Source organism: Dreissena polymorpha, chromosome 1 (assembly GCF_020536995.1).
Source record: "Dreissena polymorpha isolate Duluth1 chromosome 1, UMN_Dpol_1.0, whole genome shotgun sequence".
Classification (NCBI taxonomy): Eukaryota; Metazoa; Mollusca; class Bivalvia; order Myida; family Dreissenidae; genus Dreissena; species Dreissena polymorpha.
In genome coordinates this window covers 101,566,340-101,587,892 of record NC_068355.1, presented here as the reverse complement: position 1 = coordinate 101,587,892, position 21,553 = coordinate 101,566,340, and the positions used below count along the sequence as shown (strand labels likewise).

General features: G+C 33.9%; 1 protein-coding gene across 2 annotated transcripts in view; it reads right to left on the bottom strand.

Moving 5' to 3' along the window:
* LOC127842982 (uncharacterized) overlaps positions 1 to 20,346 on the bottom strand; it is a 28,742-nt gene extending 8,396 nt beyond the window's left edge. The window contains exon 1 of one of the 2 annotated variants that reach the window (XM_052372801.1): positions 19,871 to 20,346. In XM_052372801.1, the coding sequence (XP_052228761.1) occupies positions 19,871 to 20,078 (208 nt within the window). In that variant the 5' untranslated portion in view covers positions 20,079 to 20,346. The remainder of the gene's footprint in view (positions 1 to 19,870) is intronic. The other variant, XM_052372816.1, reaches the window with a different exon arrangement.
* Positions 20,347 to 21,553: the final 1,207 nt, after the last annotated feature.

Below are 21,553 nucleotides of genomic sequence, written 5' to 3'. Positions count from 1 at the left end.
TGGGACACAGCTCCTCCTTGATAAGCGGCTGCTTCCTTTATCGCAACTAATTGTTACAATCAATAATACGTGTTGCACTTCATGATCTATATGCTGTTGGGATAGGCCTATGATAGACAACCATAAAAATACATGGATATTAGATGTTTTATTTGCATTTATTTGTTTATATAAAAACACGTGTATTTTTATAAGATATTTAAGTGATGTAAGTGATAATGTAAGAAATTTTAATTAACGTTGTCACCACGTTGCATCCATTATTTTAATAAATGTGTCCAATTGTAGTATAATGGATTTTAAAATCATTTCTGAGCGTGATGACCTTTTTAAAGCGCCACTTAGAACAAATGCGGGAAGTAAAGTCGAGATATAACGCGAATTTTAATACGAAATAAACGTTAATCACCTTTAAACTGATATGGCTAGAAAGTGAGCTTCATTTAAAATATTAACACAAGTAATAAATGGTATAAAACGTCGAAAAATAACTGCATCGGCATCTTGGCTATCACGTGATAATCCCCTCTGAATGCACATAACAGGTTTATTAGGTGAATTGAAGTTTATATCAAACACTATATTTAAGATGCCGTTGCGTTTGTGGTTAAATAATTTAAAAAATTAATCAGTAACTTATGATCACGGGTATTTTTACCTTATGTAGAGAAAATGCTCGCAATTTTATTAAAAGTAATAACTCAAATTATATTTTAAAAAAATAATCCGTTCAAACACGTTACTTTTGTTGATTATTTTTTTAATAAAACATGTCTCGGCAATAGCCTTCATAATTAGTCATATGGAGTATGTTTTTAGTAAATACTCAAAGAGTTTTTAATAACTGTTTTGCATATTAACACTCTATGAACAGATTATAGATCACGTGCGTTTGCACATCTTTCAATTTGCGGGCTATACTGTATACTAGAAGATGAACGCTTCATAATATTAACACTATAAGTGATGACATTTGCATATCGCTGGTCTGCTTGTAAATGCGCACTTCACAGTCGTTATTAACCCATTTATGCCTAGCGTCTAGAAAAAAGGCCTCGACAAACAGCATAGACCCAGATGAGACGCCACGGCGTCTCATCCGGGTCTGCGCTGTTTGCTTAAAGGAACTTCTGTAAGAAATATGCTAAATATATAAATAAATATACCAGACATCCCTAATTTTGGAAATAAATTGATCCAATTTAGAAGGATGTGAGAGTCCACTAGGCATAAATGGGTTAACCTGACCTCGTGCGCTGTTACTGATGATCTTTATGAACATTTATGTCAACATTTCGTCATGCAACTGTGTTTCCAATATCGCTGAACCTCTTTGAAATATGCAACAGCAACTAATCAAAGGAAGTAACTGATAAACAATGAATTTTACTTGTACACATGTCTATAGTAGTAATATGTATACAACGTTTACAAATGAATAATCATATGAGGTATTTTACATATAAATCACTATTAGGAAACTTAAGGAATGATAATTAGTATGTCAGCATCAAGTAATATGACCAATAATCTTTCAACGATTCCTATAAAATGTGATATTCTCTGGTTGTTATATTCAATACAGTTATATCTTTATGCTCGATGGTTGTACTCACATTAACTTTTCTATTAGAAGAATGCTACATGAAGTAAATCAATCTAAATGTGCCATCATACCACAATGGCGTTTAGTTGGAACATAAAACTGTGTCATGAACTTTTATGCGACATACATATACTGGAGCACGAACCAAGACTGTTACTTTACGATAAATAACATAATTTTAAGCGATCGTTAAATAAAAATCCTTTTATTGATATAAACAAATTTAAATAATTATTTTATTGCTATAGCATGCCAATAGGTAATACAAGTCTAGCTACTTTAACCTCAATGTCAGTGTACATTTTGCCTTACGTATATATTTAGCTGATGCATCTGAATGTAGTCCATTTTGCTCTAATCAGTCTCTCGTTATTTTTAAAGCCATTATTTCTAGTACTTAGGCGCGTTTGGTATCAAAAGATGTACAGGTTAAAGCCCTATCCAACGATAGGTCACTATCAACATCAAATAATTATAAAATGTCGAGCACTATATATTTCACAACGATAGGTCACTATCAACATCAAATAATAATAAAATGTCGAGCACTATATATTTCACAACGATAGGTCGGTAACCTGTTTTTACGTTTGTCAAACACTCACGCTTCACTGTGTAAAGATATAACAATATAAAATCGCAATATTAAAAAAACAACAGGAAGAATATGTTGTATGACGTTTTACTTGTTAAAAATGTCGTCATAAGCACAAGCACTTGATACCTGTAAAATACGCTTTTTGTTTTTTGAGTTGCTTTTTGTGTCTGAAATAAACACTTTCTTTGTATACAATTATTTGTTTTTGTCTACTTTATATCTACCAAAAAAGATGACTTTACAATTGGTTATGAGTACAATGCGGTAATTCAAAATTTGACTGGTGTAAACGCCTACTGGACTGATATAAAAACATGTACCTAAAAGCTTTATGTCACGCCGATATCAGCGTTAAGGTATGTTAAACAAAGAGATGACTTTTCAATTTGTAGTGCGTGAAATCAGGTACATGTACTTCACAATTAATTTGACTGGTGTAAACACCTACTGGACATATATAAAAACATGTAGCAGACACTTTTGTATCACGCCGAAATCAGCTTAAAGGTATGTTAAACAAAGTTTATCAGGTCGCTGTTTTCTTGGTATGACAACAGTTCATTTGAAGGCTACGGAAACGTATATGGTACACCCCAATAATGTGGTCATGCCGGAATAATTTATATCGATTTACTGTGAAATAACATGGTACGTCGACATAGTTTTGTAGCTTTTCCCACCTTAATTTTACTCGTCATAACGACAACAAGTTGAAGTCTCGACGTAAATATTGCCGGCTTTTCCCGAAAATATATTTGGTCGACATGATCTAAGTCGACAAATCTACATAACTTATGGCGTCATGCTCTTGTGAATATGACTTGCCATCATAGTTTTAGTCGACACGATGAGTTATTTTTTACGCCATGACACCTTTTTCATATCATGTCGTCGTAAAATTTTGACATCATCACATTATTGCAACATTGGCTCATGACTTCCGGCGTCGAACAGATTTTTAGTTTCTGGTATATTCTTTTGAAACACGCAAGACCTCAGACAGTCCATTTTTACAGCAGGAATGCTTGGTATAAAGGTAAAAATAGCATACACTGTTTGCAAACAATAAATATTAATGTGTTCGTTGCGTTTTATGAGCATTTAGAGAGCTCAAATCTCGATTGATTCATTAAGATATTTTTCTTTAACGAATACATGCAAAACGTGTGTTTAACGACTCACAACTTTTTTATATTGCAGATTTGTGTCTTTGTGGCACTGATATATGTTGACTATTCGTTAGCTGTACTTTCAAATCAAGAATGGGATGTTTGGCTTTCGCGATATCACAAACAGGGCTATACGCGTCTGGATATATGTGGATTGTTGCTTTTTCTACACAACACTACTCTCAGTTTGAGTCAACTGAAATGGATACTGCGAAGGTTAGGGCTCAAAAGACGCAACGCGTCGTCTCCTCTTCTAGACGTTATACGAGCGATTCACTCATTATATAAAAGAGGGATGGTTGTATGTGGTTATAAAACTATATGAAAACTGGTCAACACAACCACAAATGTCAAAGTAACCCAAGAAACAACATGGTGTGTATTGAAGGTAATTGATCCTGAGGGTGTTGCTCTCAGGTCTGCACATCGCCTGCGACGCAGAGTCTATACCAATAAAGGTCCTAATTTTACTATACACATTGATGGGTATGATAAGCTAAAGCCTTTTGGAATTGCTATACACGGGGCGGTTGATGGATTTTCCAGATGCATATTATGGCTGGAGGCATGTTATTCGAATAATGACCCTCGAATTATCGCGGGCTTCTTTGTTTACTTTGTGAAACGGATTGGTCGCGTTCCACGTCTTGTTCGTGGCGATGCAGGGACAGAAAACGTTTGGGTACGGGCTATGCAGATAGCGTTTGGGTTTAATGACAGGGATAACATGTCTGGAATGAACAGTTACATCACTGGGAGATCCACTGGCAATCAAAGAATTGAACGTTTGTGGGTAAATTTAAGAATGCGTTTTACTGTGTTTTGGAGAAACTATTTTAAGGATATGATAGACAGCGGCTTGCTTCGGATTGATGGTCCTGTGCATTTAGAATGCCTTGGATTCTGTTTCATACCATTAATACAACGCGATCTGAACTCTTTCAACCATCTATGGAATTCTCATCGGATTCGGCAGCAAAGAAATGTGGAAGCACCAAATGGGATACCGATAGTAAGTTACTACCAGCCTGAGGCGTATGGAACCCGGCTTCTTTGCGAATTGGAAACCATTGATCGTATTCAAGAGAGATACTTTGTAAAGAAACCACACTTTGGATGTAAAGATGACTTCATACCCGTCCTAGAACATTTGTGTGAAATGCGGCGGGAGCATCTGTCAATTCCTGAATCGATTGAACGTGCGACTTCTTTGTTCTTGGCCTTGACTGAAATATTGGATGGTTCCTAATTACATATGCAAAAATATATGCTTAAAAAGTGGTTATATTTTGCAAATATAATCGTTAAGTTAGTTTAGTTCAAGTAAGTTTCGTTTCGAGTTTTATTTACAATGTGTCGATAAGCAACACCAAATTGATATTCTTGTTATTGGAATTTATCATGAAGTAGTTAAACGTTTTGTTGTTGTTTTTTGCTAAAATAAATTATCTCATATTGTTGTACACATTTACAGACATTGCAAACTTGGCAAAACAGATTAATCATGTTTATCATTTCATTGTTAGATTGCAAAAGAATGAATATAGTAATGTATATAGTACATGTTTAAAATAAATATTCATACTGCAATTCGATCTTTATTTTTTGAACGGTCAAATAAATCGTTTTTGAGGAAATAGAAAATTATTCAAATGTGACACAAAATTGGGCTATTTGTTGATCAATTTTAGGGCTGGTTAATGTGATCGGTCTTTCTTCGTCGTCCGTCAACATTTTCACTAAAGCTAAAATCACCTACTCAGCTGTGTCAATAATACTAAAACATGCACAGTTCTCAAAGCTAGTAAGGTTGCAGTTTGCTTTTATTTCCATATTATGTCCACATCGCACATTATTTATCAAAATATTTTCAAAAATTTGAAATATTTGTTTACGAGTCGGTATAGTTTTATATGAGTGGTGATACACGTACCATTTGACTAGATCGGTCTGAGTTGAGTATATATATATATATATATATATATATATATATATATATATATATATATATATATATATATATATATATATATATATATATATATATCTATATATATATATATATCTATATATATATATATCTATCTATATATATTTATTTATATATCTATATATTTATTTATATATATTCAACCGGATTTTTAATGTGTTATTGAAACTAGTGCCCTATATATGTTTTACTTGGGTACATTATTCTGATTGGCTTAAGAATATCATTTGACTGGGCTTTAATATTCAATGGAGCGAGTTGCCTTCACGAAGCGCACGAGGAAATCGAGCGGTGGGCTACTTGGATTAATTATGCCATGTGCGACATGTAGACAGTCGAAACTGCGTATTGGAAAAGGAGGCGCTTACTAAATTCATGCACGAATAAATCCCAAATTATATTGTCTTTTAGCCAAACCATTAAAAACATATGCACATGCAGACTGATATTGTAATTACATGTATAAGAATCTAAACGCTCTTTTTTCTGCTTCATCGATGTTAGTAGGTTTGTTTTGGTATTCAATTCGGCTTTATGCAAATTAGTTTCTCACAAAAAACATGCACATGCTCAACTACATACAACTAAACATCTTACATTTAAAAGACCGGATAACACTTAAATAGCTGCAGTGAAGTATCAAGCAGATACTATAATGGTGAGCATTACAATCCGATTCAATAAAAACTTTATTCAGATTTAACAAAAGTTGAGCTTCAAATCTTCGCATAAAAGCTGATAATTTAAATTATAAATCTCTTATTCTAATTATCAAATTTAAAAAGATGAATTATAAAACAACATAACCGCTAACGAATTTCAAACTGTTCTTCAGTATTTATTCAGAATAAGTAAGACAAATGCAAACACAGTAAAGGACATATCACTTTCTGAAATGGTCAGAAGTGGGTGGGGTAGTGTAATTGCTTATGCTTACTTCTACAGTAGTGTAGGTTCCAGCTGGTGTCAATGGATTTATGAACAAACAAAAAAAGAAAATAAGGACTAACAACGCCCAAGAAGAAAGTGGAAAACATGTGATTATTTACTCTTTTTGAAAGATTTCATTAGAACTGGTTCATGTTTCACTTAAGTATATGTTATTTTAGTTCTGCATATTGTTCCAAACTTAATATAGAATGCTAATATGAGGAATTGTTATTTGACATTACTCCAACCACTTCTGACTATTTCAGAAAGTGATATCTACTTAAAAAACAAAACAAGTAACACAAACAAGAGAGCAAAGAGGCCCTAGGTCGTTCACCTGATGAAATGAGATCAAAAGAAAAACGAGTTAAACTAAAATAATTCAGAACATTTATATGACAAAGGCTGACTTCAATTCAAGGTTAAGGTCTTCCAAAGTATTTAATATAAGCATATATAGAAAATTACCAGACCCCCTGGTAGACATGGTTTTTAATACTGATTGACCAGAACAATTTTACAACTCAAAAGTGTCAAGGAAACAAAAGTTTTGACCAAAGTTCATGACGATTTGGCTAAAAATGCAACTTCTAGAGTTTTCACATGTTTATATTATAAATAAAAAGAGAAAACTGCCCCACCTATCAGTACCTATTTCGAACTTGTCTGAAAAATCAATAATACCAATTTTCTGACTAAGTTTCATAATGATTGGCAAAAAAAGTGACTTTAAGGGTGTTCACAAGCTTCTTTTACTGCATAAAATATATGGAAAATGACCCCACGGTGGCTTTGTTTTTTGACGGACCAGAACCAGTTTCAAACAAACTATACATATATAGAAAACTGCCCCACACCATATATGAAAGCCTTATTTTTCCACCGATCTTGGCCATTTTCGAACTCGTCCATGATATCAATAAAACCAATATTCTGACCAAGTTTCATGATAGAAATAAAAATGTGACTTAAAATGTAACTTTATAGCTATGTCCGGAAAACTGCCCCGCCCCCTGGCGGCCATGTTTTTCAACCGACCAGAACCATTTTCAAACTCAAGAAGCGACATATCCTTTACACAAACATTTTGGCAAAGTCAATGTGACTTCTAGAGTATTCACAAGGTCTTTATTTGTTTGACCAAGTTACCTAGTTTTCGACCCCACATGACCAGTTTAGAACTCAGTTGAAGTATGATTTGGGCAAATGTCCTGAGAAAGTTTCATGGAAGATCTGAGAAGAAATGCGGTCTCTAGTGCTCCTAATGCAAATGTTCACGACGGACACAGGTCGATCAACTATCAACATGAGCACTAAAGTGCTTATGTGAGCTAAACACTGGGCAGCCAATTTGTTGACATAGGCATTGAAAGGACCAATAGCTGTTAAAGGACGGAGCGCTCTACTTTTCCGTCACGTACGTACATACATACGTATGTACGTATGTATGCATATACATATGTGACCATATACGCATCTTGGTACTTCTATATTTTTAATATAAATTCAATAAGTGGCTGCTGAGTGCAAAAACCTAAAATGTTATACGTTATAATGCCTTTGGCATCAAAGGGCAATAACTCATCGAATCAGAATGGTTAACATTGACATGAATAACATTTTTTTGTAGCTTCATTCAAATGTTATCAGAATTATAGAAATGGTTAAAGTTGAAAAAAAAAACATTTGAACGTCCATCATTTGGAGAAATATAGATCATAAACATACAAACACTATGGGCAATAACTCATCGAATCAGAATGATTACATTAGCACGAATAACAGTGTTTTGTACTTTCATTCAAATGTTTTGAGAATTATAGAAATGGTTAAAGTTGAATAAAGAAAAGCTGTCTCCATAGGATGACATATGCCCCCGAAGAATGCTTTGATAGAAGTTATGAGCATCTTTTCGAAACCTAAACGCTAATTTTGAAATAAAAACGCGGACCCTAAGCTCAAGGTCAAGGTCAAAGGGGTCAAACATTGTGTGCGTATGGTAAGGTCTTGTTCATATATGCCTGCTTACCAAATATGAAGGTTACATCTGAAGCGACAAAGAATTTATATGAGCATTTTTTGAAACCCTAACGCAAATTTTGAAACCCTAACGCGGACCATAAGTTCAAGGTCAAGGTCAAAGGGGTCAAAATGTGTGTGCCTATTGAAAGGCCTTGTTCATATACACATGCATACCAAATATGAAGGTTACATCTGATGTGACATAGAAGTAATGAGCATTTAAAAAAAAGTATGACGGGCAGTCCGATTACTATATGCCCTCCTTCGTGGCATAAAACCAACAACATTTTGAGAATAATATAGCATAAACATACAAACATTAAGATAACAAGCAAATTCCTTGAATTGATATCCCTGCCAAATAAATTGTGTTTACGGATGGGTGTAGAACTAAAAGAAAAGGTATAGGTGGAGGGTTGTGCCTTTTCTCATTTGTTTACTCATTGGATGGGTTTGCAGACAATAAAATGCAGTTATTAAAAAATCCTTTGATGCATAATAAAGGAATGTTCTAATAATGAATCAAATTTGTGATCTTTGACCTCAATGTATGACCTTGACCTTAGACCCTAGGATTATAAGTGTTGAATGTGAAGCACCCCCAGATGATTGAGAACAACTATGGCAAGTTTCATGGCTCTGACTCATGTGTTAATGGATATAAATCTCTAAGCTTATATTAAACGCATTTTTTCAAGATATAAAGGGTCATAACTCCATTATTAACAGATGGTGTACAATGCCATTTGGCGTGCATCATCCTCTATCCATATACATACTTATACCAAGTTTCAATTAAATCCGCCACAGCTTTAAGGTATGGTTCCGGACACAAAAGTGCCGGACGGACGGACGGAAGGACGGACGGATGGACGACGCCAAAACAATATCCCTCCGCCTATGGCGGGGGATAACAAAATCAAGATTAACAACAGACATATCACGTTCCGACGTAAAAAATGTCCCTCAATTTGGTTATTCTGAAAGAACTGAACAAAAGTGTCACTATTTATGTAAAAGCCATACAGCACTAGTGTATGGATGAGTCGTAATGAAAGAGCTGAAGTACGCTCAATAGGACATTTGCGATTTAAATTGAACTTAAAATGAGCAAAAATAAACAAAACAATATAGCACAATAAAAACTGAACTAAAAATGTTAGTTCACAGTAAGTCGATATAAACTAATCCGGCATGACCATATTATTTGGGTACCATATACGCTTCCATAAACTTTAAAACAACGCTCTTTGTCCACATAAATTATATCGACTCCTTCAGTTATATCACCATGTCAACATTATGTTACTCGCAAGTCATCAAGATATATATCGTCATACAGTAAACAACACAGAAATAGTTAAATTTACAAGACGGCTAACGGTTAAAATATCATCAGAGATTTAGGCTCTTATGTCAACATGATGGTTGTTTAAGTCTTGACAACTTATCTTATGTCGACAAATCAACATAATTTTAGGCGTCATGCTCTTTTGAAAATGACTTGCCATCGTTGTTTTAGTCGACATGATGAGTTATTTTTTACGCCATGACACCTTTTTCATATCATGCCGTCATAGAATGTTGACATCATCACAGTATCAGGGTGTACCATATACGTTTCCATAGAAGGCTGTAATAAAATATAGGGTAAAGCACATGTTGCAGAACCATGAGAACATTCGCATCATCGCAACAAAGCCGTCTATAAATGGCATGAAAAAATGTCCAACAATTGCAAACAGTACAAGGAAGCACAGCACAGAAAATAGTATAACTATGTCATCACCATGGCAAGTTAAATTAAAGTATTGCATTGGGGTTGATCAAATCGCTCGGGGACCGGCGAGTAACAATTTACATCATCTCAACGCCGCTCGAAGAGAAAACTCTTTTCAGTTATAACGCATTAACGCTCTCTTTTTCATCTCGATTGAGATTCCAAAAACGTTTCATTGTTTTATGCTGTGCAACAGTCTGTCCTTGTCGGAAGATATTTTCAAAACGAATTGAAGATTGGTGACTTACTGAACAAAGCTGTCAAAAATGTATGTTAAAGCCTCTACAACGCTCAAAATCAACGAAAATTTCGTAAAGTATTTCGTAAAATGTCTTATAGCAATAGCCAAAATTTCAACGCTAGATTGGGTATGATTACATAGATTTTTGTAGATACAAAACGCTCGTTTTTATTTATTTGTGGCACAATTCCATTTTAATTTCCCGCCAATATATCTATTCATACGACACACGAACACCATGTTAGCGTTCATGTGTCGTATGAATAGATATCGTTGCGGAAAATTAAAATGGAATTTAAACAATATTAAAAACGAGCATTTTGTATCTACAAACATCTATTTTACCAGACCACATCTGGCATTGAAATTTCGGCAAATGCCATAAGGAAAACTGGTTTTGTATTGGTTAAAGTTTATTTTACGCAAAATTGTACGAGTTTTTTGTCGATTTTGAGTAGTAATGTTACTTTTAAAAGAGATTTCCTGCCATTAGCAAGAATGTCTTTTAATTGAATACTGCTTTATGTTTTTAAAACAATTTAGTTTTAGCAAATTAAAACAAATTTCAAAACGTTAATTCAAACAACAGTTAAATGCTTAAAATAACCTCACAGTTATTGATCTTATCGTATGTCAGTCGTACACATGTATTTTATTTTTTATGAGCACTCGGGAAAAGCAGGTATGTGTTACCTGGGAAAAGTAAATAATAAACAACATAAAACTGCAGTCAACCAATGCGAATTCATATTTCAAGTTACCGTTGGCTGTAAAGGTTTCAAAAGCGGCTAGTTTTTTAATATATCGCAAGCCTTACACAATGATGTAAAAATAATATATAGCTCAATTCATGTCTTCCCATGCAATGATAACATTCCTGACCAAAATTCACTTCTGATAGCGAGTCACGCCAGATGAGATCAAAATTAATAAGTATTGCGAAAGCAATCATATCGAAAGGGAGAATGCCGACGTGATTGCGTATGTGTCAATAGCAAATACATCACATCAAAATGATAATTTGTTTATTGGTTCTAAATTTGAAAAAAAAATATCAGCGGTTTTTACAATTTAAATTTATTCACAACTTTCGTTGCTACATAAATATGTTTTTAATTTGAAGTAAGTTCGACTAGTATCGGTATTCTTGTTGGGGCTTTATTTAATTCACTTTCAACATTGGTTTCATTTATAACACAATACTTGTATAATGTTCTTGATCTCTATTATTCCTTTTTCCAAAAGTATTTTTTATTATACCACACAGTTTCACAATATATTCCCAATTAAACAGTTTTTACTGTACCACATAATATTAGTTCTTTCCCTATTCTAAGCCAAAATTCAACTGTTGTTTACTAATTGTTGGTAATAATTCGACTGTTTCTAAAATCCCTAAAACTGAGAATTTCTGAAGAATTGTCTTTATAATTTCAAAGAGATAAAGCATTGGCATTTTCTCTGATTAACATAAAGAGAGAGCTTGGAAATGTAAACGAATAAAACCTAGCTTTGAACTAATAAATAACAGACTGAACAGAACAGAACAGAACAGAACATATGTTTTATTTTGACTTGCACAATGTACATCGTCAGTATAACAAAAAAAACAAATCATGATTTAGATTCATGTCACGTTAATCATATAATAGATAGTTTTAGTACATACGGTATACAATAAAGTACATTACTTCATATCATATATTATTTCAGCACATACGGTGTGTAGCAAAGTACATACGGTATACCTGGTTTTTACTATAAAAAATATAACATTTGAATATTTTAATCAAATAAATTGTGTAAGTTCAGAATTTTTAAGTTTCATTATTTAAGAGGATGAACTTACATTTAACAATGTGTTTCTTTTATTTAATGCGTATTTAAAAAAAAAAATTCAATTAATTTGGTCTTGTTATCAGTGCCCAACATTTCCAAAAATTTAAACATCGATGGGCGTTGGTAATAGTACTTTGGTACATATTTTTTGCGAATCTCATCTAAGAATGGACATATAAGCATGAAATGATATTCATCTTCAATATCTTGTGAATTACAAAATAAACAGTAACGCTGATCCCTATCAATTCTATTTCTACCATATCTACCCGTTTGTATTCTTAGGGGGTGGACCGACAGTCTTAGTCTACAAAAGAACATTCTAAGGCTGCTTGGTAGTAAATCTAAGTATGATTCGTAGTTGAAAATGTTTTTAAAGAGGACATAATTAGTAAGAACATGGTTTGTTTGCATGCTCTGGGACCATTCCTGAATGAAATTGTCTATGACACGTTGTTTGAAAATGCTGATAAAAGATTTAAAATCGACATTGTCAGCATCTTCGAAGATATAAGAGAAACCATAATTATTCAGCAATAACTTTACATTAGAAACCCAATTTGTAAAACCATTGTTACAATCTTCCTTGGCTTGCTCATAAACCCTTTTAATAATAATATTATCCGTATGTATAATTTTACTACAGTATTTAATAATTTTTAGATATCTAGAAATGAACAGAGGGTACCGACCTAATTCCGCATATACGCCCGCATTAGATGTATTAGTTATAAGTTTTAAAATACGTTTGCAAAATTTAAGGTGAATTCTCTCTAGTTCTTTTGATTGTTTAAATCCCCATACCTCTGCTGAATAGTTAAGTATAGAACCAACAAATGAATCAAAGAGTTGACACAATATCTTTGGCTTCAGTTCGTACTTTTTACAATGTTGCAGTAGTATATTCAATGCCTTAATAGCTTTACCTGCTAAATATTCTTGATTCCCAGTGTAGTTGAAAACAGTACCAAGATAATTAAAATCGTATACAACCATTAATTCTTTCCCATCGAAGCTCCATTTTTCATTTGCTAACAGTCTGCCCCTCTTTCGGAAAACCATAATTTTTGTTTTGTCTGTGTTTACAATAAGTCCCCATGTTTTACAATATGAGTGAAAAAGATTTATATTGGTTTGTAATTCCTCTGGCGATTTCGCAAAAATTGCCATATCATCTGCAAAAAGTAAAAGCATTAACACAATATCGTCTATTAATAAACCAGAATTAGGTTCATTTTGTAAATAAAGTTCAAGGTCATTAACAAAGAATGAAAACAAAATCGGCGAGAGTACCTTACCTTGCCTCAGGCCAACTGCATATTCAAAAATAACGCCAATTTAATTATGTTTTTAACACTTCCGTGGGGTCTGGTAAATAACTGGTGAATGACTCGCATTTCGCGGCATGTTCTAATATAAAATTATTTTGAGTGATTGTGTTATCATAATTCTATAAAGCAACAATACATCACATTACATTAATTACGCGCATGAACAATTAATCTGTTTAATAGTTATTTGACCTTTAATATTTTGTATGGAAACCTGACGGTTGTATGTCGAAAACTGTTGCAAAATGTGTGTTACATGTATAAAATTTTCTAAATGTTATTCGTCGTCATTTAACTAAGCGACATCCGTTGCGAACCTTTTTATGAAACATATGTAATAATCCTACTTTGACCAACTCGTATGACCCATTAATTTTAAGAAATTGACCTTTGACCTGAACAAAACTTAATTGTAAAAAAGTTCCCGTTTTAAGTCAATTATGGACATAAATACTTCATATTAAACATTATGTACATCGGACAGCACGTTGCATTGCAATACATCGAACATGTATTTGATACTTTAAATATGGGCCGTGCTCTGTGAAAATGGGTTTAGTGCATGTGCGTTAAGTGTCGTCCCATATTTGCCTGTGTAGTCCGAAAAGGCTAATCAGGAACGACACTTTCCGCCTAAATTTTATTTTTGTTAAAACAATAATTTCTTTAAACAAAATATATCATAAAAGCGGAGAGTGTCGTACCCGATATGCCTGTGCGGACTGCACAAGCTAATCTGGGACGACACTTTGCGAACTTGCATTAAACCTCATTTTCACAGAGCACGGCTCTATGCATGCATGTTGATTGTGTGCGAGGTACCATTGAAGTGTAACGGTTGTGCTTCATTACGTTTGTTCTATAAATATTTTTTGAAAATACATTTTCTTAACGATAAATAATTTTCTTTTCTAATTGACGATGATATCCTTATACATTTGCAAATCTTAAGGTAAATAATTTATCTAATCCTCTAATGGTCATATTCTTGCAAGACAGCTATCAGATATCAGCAGTATCATGTCTTTTCAATCCGAAAATAACTTGTTTTGCAAACAAATATGACATATATATCAACCTTTTATAAGTTCATCCCAAGGACAGGGAGGGGGTCACGCACGTACTGCAACCATATATATCAGGTAATCGGTAGGGTAAACTCCATGAGGACAAATGCAAAGACACGCTTACCAAGGTTAATGTTAATCGCGTTTAGAACCTTGGATTCGGTTAAAGACTGCACTATCACACGCCTAATTCACAAGTGTCTGTGTTTTGCGACTACAATAATAAAGATTTAGCCTATTAGCAGCCGATACAAAGCATCAATGTCTTGAGCCAAATTACGAAAGGCTGGTCGGCTCATTTGACCTACATATATAACTACTATTGGGTGCATTGCGTTTGTTTTATAAGTACCAGTTGTTAGCAGGTATTTTTAGTTTGTATGTAATCATATATCAAAATAAGCAGCATTTAGATTATGTTTAAGTTTCGTTGAGACATCGCGCAAAACGCGACAGAACTAGATATTATTCTTAAAGAACATAGATGCTATGTTGAGTGCAACCATATTAAACACACTTATTACGCGCTAAAATTAAAGGGACCTTTCCACGCTTTGGTAAATTGACAAAATTGAAAAGAAATGTTTCAGAATTTCACACTTTCGTTGCTGATATTAGCGAGTAAACAGTAATGAACATTTTCAATGCTCTAAAATATTCATTATATACATATTTTGACGATATAAAAACCTGAAAATTATAAAGCGTTACAAACGCGAAACGATTGAATAATTTTGAGCGTTCTTTTGTTATCGTTACATTTTGTTACACTGCGTGGATTGCTTAACCCATTTATGCCTAGCGTCCTGAAAAAAGGACATTGCAAACAGCGTAGACCCAGATGAGACGCCGCATGATGCGGCGTCTCATCTGGGTCTACGCTGTTTGCTTAAAAGAATTTCTGTAAGAAATGTTATAAATATAGAAATAAATATACTAGACATCCCTAATTTTGGAAATAAATTGATCCAACTTAGAAGGATGGAAGAGTCCACTAGGCATAAATGGGTTAAATAAAGTATAAAATACACGACTCATAGTATGTTTAAGTGGTTTAAGTAGTTCAGTGCTAAACAAGTGGTTTCAGTGGTAGACTTTTACTCCAAGCGTCAGTGGTTCGAGCACAGTTTAGCAATACGTTTGTTTTATTTATTTATTTTTAGTATTGTTTTTACTGGGTTTTTTTGTGTCAATGTTGCCATTTATCAATTTAAAGCATTTATTGACAAGCTTGAATACATGTCCGAAACTGTGAAAAGGTAACTATTTACGAATGTGCCTTATATCATTATAGAATCGTGCATAAACAAAAAGGATATTCTTGTCAGTCGTAATGACTATCAGGGCGTAATACATGCATATATGTCTTCTAATAAAATTAAATTGACAATTCTATATCAATTAACCCAACTAGATCCCTTTTGCATGGAACTAGTATGCTAAGTTACAGTGATAGCCTTAATTTCATTTGTCTAGTATATTTTAAGCAGAGATTTCATCGACATTGACCCCACTCACTATTATGTAAGATAACGTATGACCTTAAATGATTCTTTTATCGATATTAGATTTGAAGTGCATCAGAGCGTCTCCATTCCTGATAAACTCGAACCCGTTGTTAGATAAAACAGCATATATTAACTATGCAACCCTTTTGCGAACAAATGCTAATATATTTTGCATTAAAAATTTATATATAAAATAATTAAACAAGATTACACACCTAAAGTTCTCCAAGCATAGCCATTTAAAAGTACTGTTTTACTTTTCAAATAGCCTGCATTAAAAGCGTGTATGGACCCACATTTTTTCTGAAATCAATATGGTACTTAATTCAAACCAGGACGCATTTACGAATAGTTATCTGCGATAGTCAGGCACTATTCTTATTTGGTATTGTTAAAGCCTCACACAGTGATAAGGCATATAAATAATTGCGCTCGTCCGTCCGTCCCGAAGCTTGTGTTTTCAACTTCTGTTCAATTGATGGGAAGATATATCTCATACTTTTACAGCCGAGTGACATTTAAGTCTCTATAACGCTCAAAATCAACAAAATTTTCGTAAAAAAATTCTTAATATAGAGTTAACACCTAAACAATCAGTGTTCCTTATAGCAAAAGCCACAATTTCAACGCTAGATGTGGTACGATTACATAGATTTTTGTAGATCTAACAAAATGCTCGTTTTTATTTATTTGTGACACAATTAATTCCATTTTATTTTCCCGCGAATATATCTATTCATACGACACATGAACACCATGTTAGTGTTCATGTGTCGTATGAATAAATATCGTTGCGGGAAATTAAAATGGAAAATAACGAGAATTTTGTATCTACAAACATCTATTATCAGACCACATCTGGCGTTAAAATTTCAGCAATTGTCATAAGGAACACTGATTTTTTTATTGGTTAAGTTTATTTTACGTAATATTGTACGAAATGTTCGTTGATTTTGAGTAGTAGTGTTACTTTAATGTGTGAATAATCGTACAGGAAAGCAGAATTACGATTCCGTGTCTTTCAGTCCCAAAATGTAACGTACTTCACTCCTTTGTAACTGTCATATTTCGTTTAAACATGCAAAGCTGATTCGCCTTAATAAACAGATGATCGGTATGAAATCACATCTTGCAGCCACCAGTTCTGGTTCAATTAGGAATTCGGTCTTGTTTCTATTGCAATATAACCTCACTTGTGTGTGTTTTTCAAATCCTCTTTCACTACTTGGCGGATTTTGTTTAACCCATTTACAGTGTATGCATAACGTCTATAAAAAAGGCCTTGGCAAACAGCGTAGACCCAGGGTATGCGCAGTTTGCTTAAATGAATTTCTATGAATTTCTGTAAGAAATATTCTAAATATAGAAATAAATATACTATACATCCCTAATTTTGGACATAAATTGATCCAATCTAGAAGGATGGGAGAGTACACTAGGCATTTATGGGTTAACTTTCACAACTTTGTAGCTTTTATAAGCTAATGATCGTAAAAAGGAATTTCGGCTGCAAATAATTTTACCAAAATCATGGCCCATTGTTATTATAACTGTTTCTTTGTAAAATACATAATGCTTAATAATGTTTTCATCTTTAACTAGTGTGTGGATTTTGCATTATGTCCTAAATGTGCGCATTTTTGCTGCGACAAAATATGGTTTTGTCAAATTTCATCTTTAGCATATTATATACAGAAAGTTTTGTGTACTCGACTTCCCATTTATTACTGAGATAAAGAGGAATCAACCAATATGTGCACTACTGATAGACGGTGTTACTTGTATTCTTCTTAAAGTGCTTGGCTGATTGCGCTCAAACTTTCTATTCTGAAAACAGAGCGTGTGCTCGTACAGGAGTTAAATGGATCTTTTCACGGTTTGGTAAATTGACATAATTGAAAAAAGTTGTTTCAGATTCGCAAATTTTCGTTTTAGTTATGATATTTGTGAGGAAACACTATTACTGAACATTTACCATACTCCAATATAGCCATTATATGTATCTTTTGACGATTTGAAAACCTAAAAATTATAAAGCGTTGCAACGCGAAAGTTGCCGAAACGATTGAATAATTTGGAGGGTTCTGTTGTCGTTTCAATTTTCGAACTACGAAGATTTCTTATATAAGGTATAAAATAATTAAAGTTTGCATACTCGGCGGAATAGCCGAGAGGGCTAATGCGTGTTTACTTCAGACTAATACCAGGACTCCGGAGGTTCGAGCTCTGGTACCGGCTACTTTTTTTTCCTTTTTTAATTTTATTCTTGTTTTTTTACTGGAGCTTTTAAGATCCAATGTTTACAGTTATCAAAATAAAGCATTTAATGACAAACTTCAAAATATGCCAAAATCTGTGAAAAGGCCACTTTAATGTTTGCTGCAACTGATTTCGTTAGAATTGTTTCGCTTTGTTCTTTCCTTCCAGTATTTAGTATACTTTCCTTCCAGTATTTAGTATACTTTCCTTCCAGTATTTAGTATACTTTCCTTCCAGTATTTAGTATACCAGGATACTATCTGGGTTGGAGTATTGATGTCTGCAAGACACACCTTTTAATATTGCAGTTTAAATAAAGAAAGCCATTGACAAATTGCTCATTGTATTTGTTGACTGAACTGATTTATAACAGATGCAGACATTCGAAATATCATAGTTCAAAAGAGATGTCTTCACAAAAACAGACAGAGTAATCAGCCTTCTATTTGACCGAATACGATAGGAATAAAAGACTGCACCATAAAGTAACAACAATAAACAAAATAAAATAAAGTTATGTATTACCTATTTTGCCTAAAAGGATACAACATACTAATCTTTGTTGTTATTTCATGACAAGAGGATGCAAAATACGTAAAATATTACTTTATTTTGTTTATTTGTATAATTATTTGTCAATTATATGGTGTTCCACTCGATATCATAAACGTTAAAACCTCTGGTCAATGTATTAACAGTTATATTGGTAATCAGATATTTATAGCTATGGAACAGTTGAACAAAGGGTCAAGTTCAAGTCGAGTGTTTATCGGGTTCACTTTCTGCGAAGCTTGTTGAACCGATGGATGTATTTACATTCTAAAAACCTCATCAAAAGTTCTTAACATTCCAAACCAGTATGTTAAATTGGTTCAAATAATCTGATGTTTACTATTTTCAAATTAAAACCGATTCATCATTCCTTTTTAAAGCGAGAATTGCCTGAAATCGAATATTCACTACGAAAAAGTACAACGCAAAATCCATATTGCATTCTGTTTACAGGAATATTTTACGTTGTTGCCTGCTGTGATATACATGTTTAAAATAAATTTAAAAAGTTAATATAAGCCAGTTTTCTTTAGTGTTAAAATGCACTCATAGCGATAAACTTGTAAAGCGTTATATGTCTGCCATTTTATAAAGGTGTGCAACCCACTCGCAAGTATGCATTTGTAAATAACAGTTTTTTTATGGTTGTTGTTGATGTTGCTGTTTCTGCTGCTGCTGCTGATGATGATGATGCTGATACTGATGGTGGTGGTGGTGGTGATGGTGATGGTGATGATGATGATGATGATGATGATGGTGGTGATGATGATGATGATGATGATGATGATGATGATGATGATGATGATGATGATGATGATGATGATGATGATGATGATGATGATGATGATGATGGTGGTGATGGCGATGATGATGATGATGATGATGATGATGATGATGATGATGATGATGATGATGATGATGATGATGATGATGATGATGATGATGATGATGATGATGATGATGATGATTTCAACTTACCTCCTGTGTCGACCGCCTTCAACAATAGCCGACGTTTGTCCCTACACATTTCTATTTCGACAGTGACAAAAGGTCGGTTTGATGTTGTTTGCCGACGGCCGCGGAAGCTGTCTGCTTTCGGCCGACGTACAGCGTTTAGGACGGCGGATTTTCCGACAGAGTGGTCGCCCAGTTGGAGTATACGTAACACAATATCGTAGTTCGTCATCGTTGCGAAGATGTGTGACCGTATTCTTTAGTATCCATTGAGATCAAATAAGTTTTTAAAGAAGCATCGAATGATTTTTTCCCCACGAACTTGAGTGAATATAGGTGGTTACTTAAATTATTCAAATAAATCGCTTCCTGGTGTATTCCAATAATGCACAAAACAATACATATCAGTATCAGTATATTTTCGTATTTTAAAAGGAACAACGCTTTTGGATCCAATACGAGCATATGCTATCTTGCAGCGCAATAAATAGATACTGTATAATCATGGGTGAAGTATATATTAAGGATTTTTATCACATTATCTATGTCATTTACGCGGATGTATACTGTTTATGTAAAATATGCGTTTGCATATAATGACTTATGATGACACCAATTCGACCGTGGTATGGAATTCCATGAGACAATTATTATTGTCACGTGAACGGACAGGTAAACTCGCATGTGTGTACAAGACAATAGCTTCCCTGTCCGCAAATGAGACCATGAAATATTGCGTGAGTTTGCAACGTTATGACACATTTAATCACGCCTTAATTTTTTTACGTCCAGAAATAATTTGCACACTGTGCACTTAATCTAAATTAACTTGTGGATTAGATGTTATCACTAATTAGGTGCACATGCCAGATACGCGCTGATTAACGCATGTTAAATGGGAAATTGGATTGGATGACGAATCCACAGGTAAAGTTCTTTTTTTTTATTACACATGTAGTGTCACCCGTATTGAAAGGGCCAGCCAATTTGGCTTATTAGACACCTTTGCGTGTATACCATGTACCTCCCAACTCCTATCACTATGCCAGGCGCCAGGCGGATAGAAGTCGGTAACCTTTCAGTTTTAACTAGCTCACGGTACACGAACCGGCAATATCGGAACAAGTCCCATGACAAACATTCATCCTTCGACAAACACTCCCCATGGGGCTTGAACCTTCGACCTCTCGATCCCGAGGCGGACGCCTTATCCACTAGGCCACGGCGACCGGTGGTAAGCGTGAGGCTATGGTATTAAAGGGGCCTTTTCACGTTTGGATAAATTGACAAAATTGAAAAAAGTTGTTTCAGATTCGCAAATTTTTCGTTTAAGTTATGATATGTGTGTGGAAACAGTAATACTGAGCATTAACCATGCTCTAATTTAGCCATTATATGCAACTTTTGACGATTTAAAAACCTGAAAATAATAAAGCGTTGCAACGCGAAACGATTGAATAATTTGGAGAGTTCTGTTGTTGTCGTTCAATGTTGTGAAATTACGAGGATTTCTTATATAAAGTATAAAATACCTATGTCTTATATACTTGGCAGGATGGCCGAGCGGTCTAATTGGTTTTTACTCCAGGAGTCCATGGGTCAGTGGTTCGAACCCTGCTGAGGGTTACTTTTTTTCTTTTTTAAATTATATTCTTGATTTTTACTGGAGTTTTTTTAGATCCAATGTTTACATTTATCAATATAAAG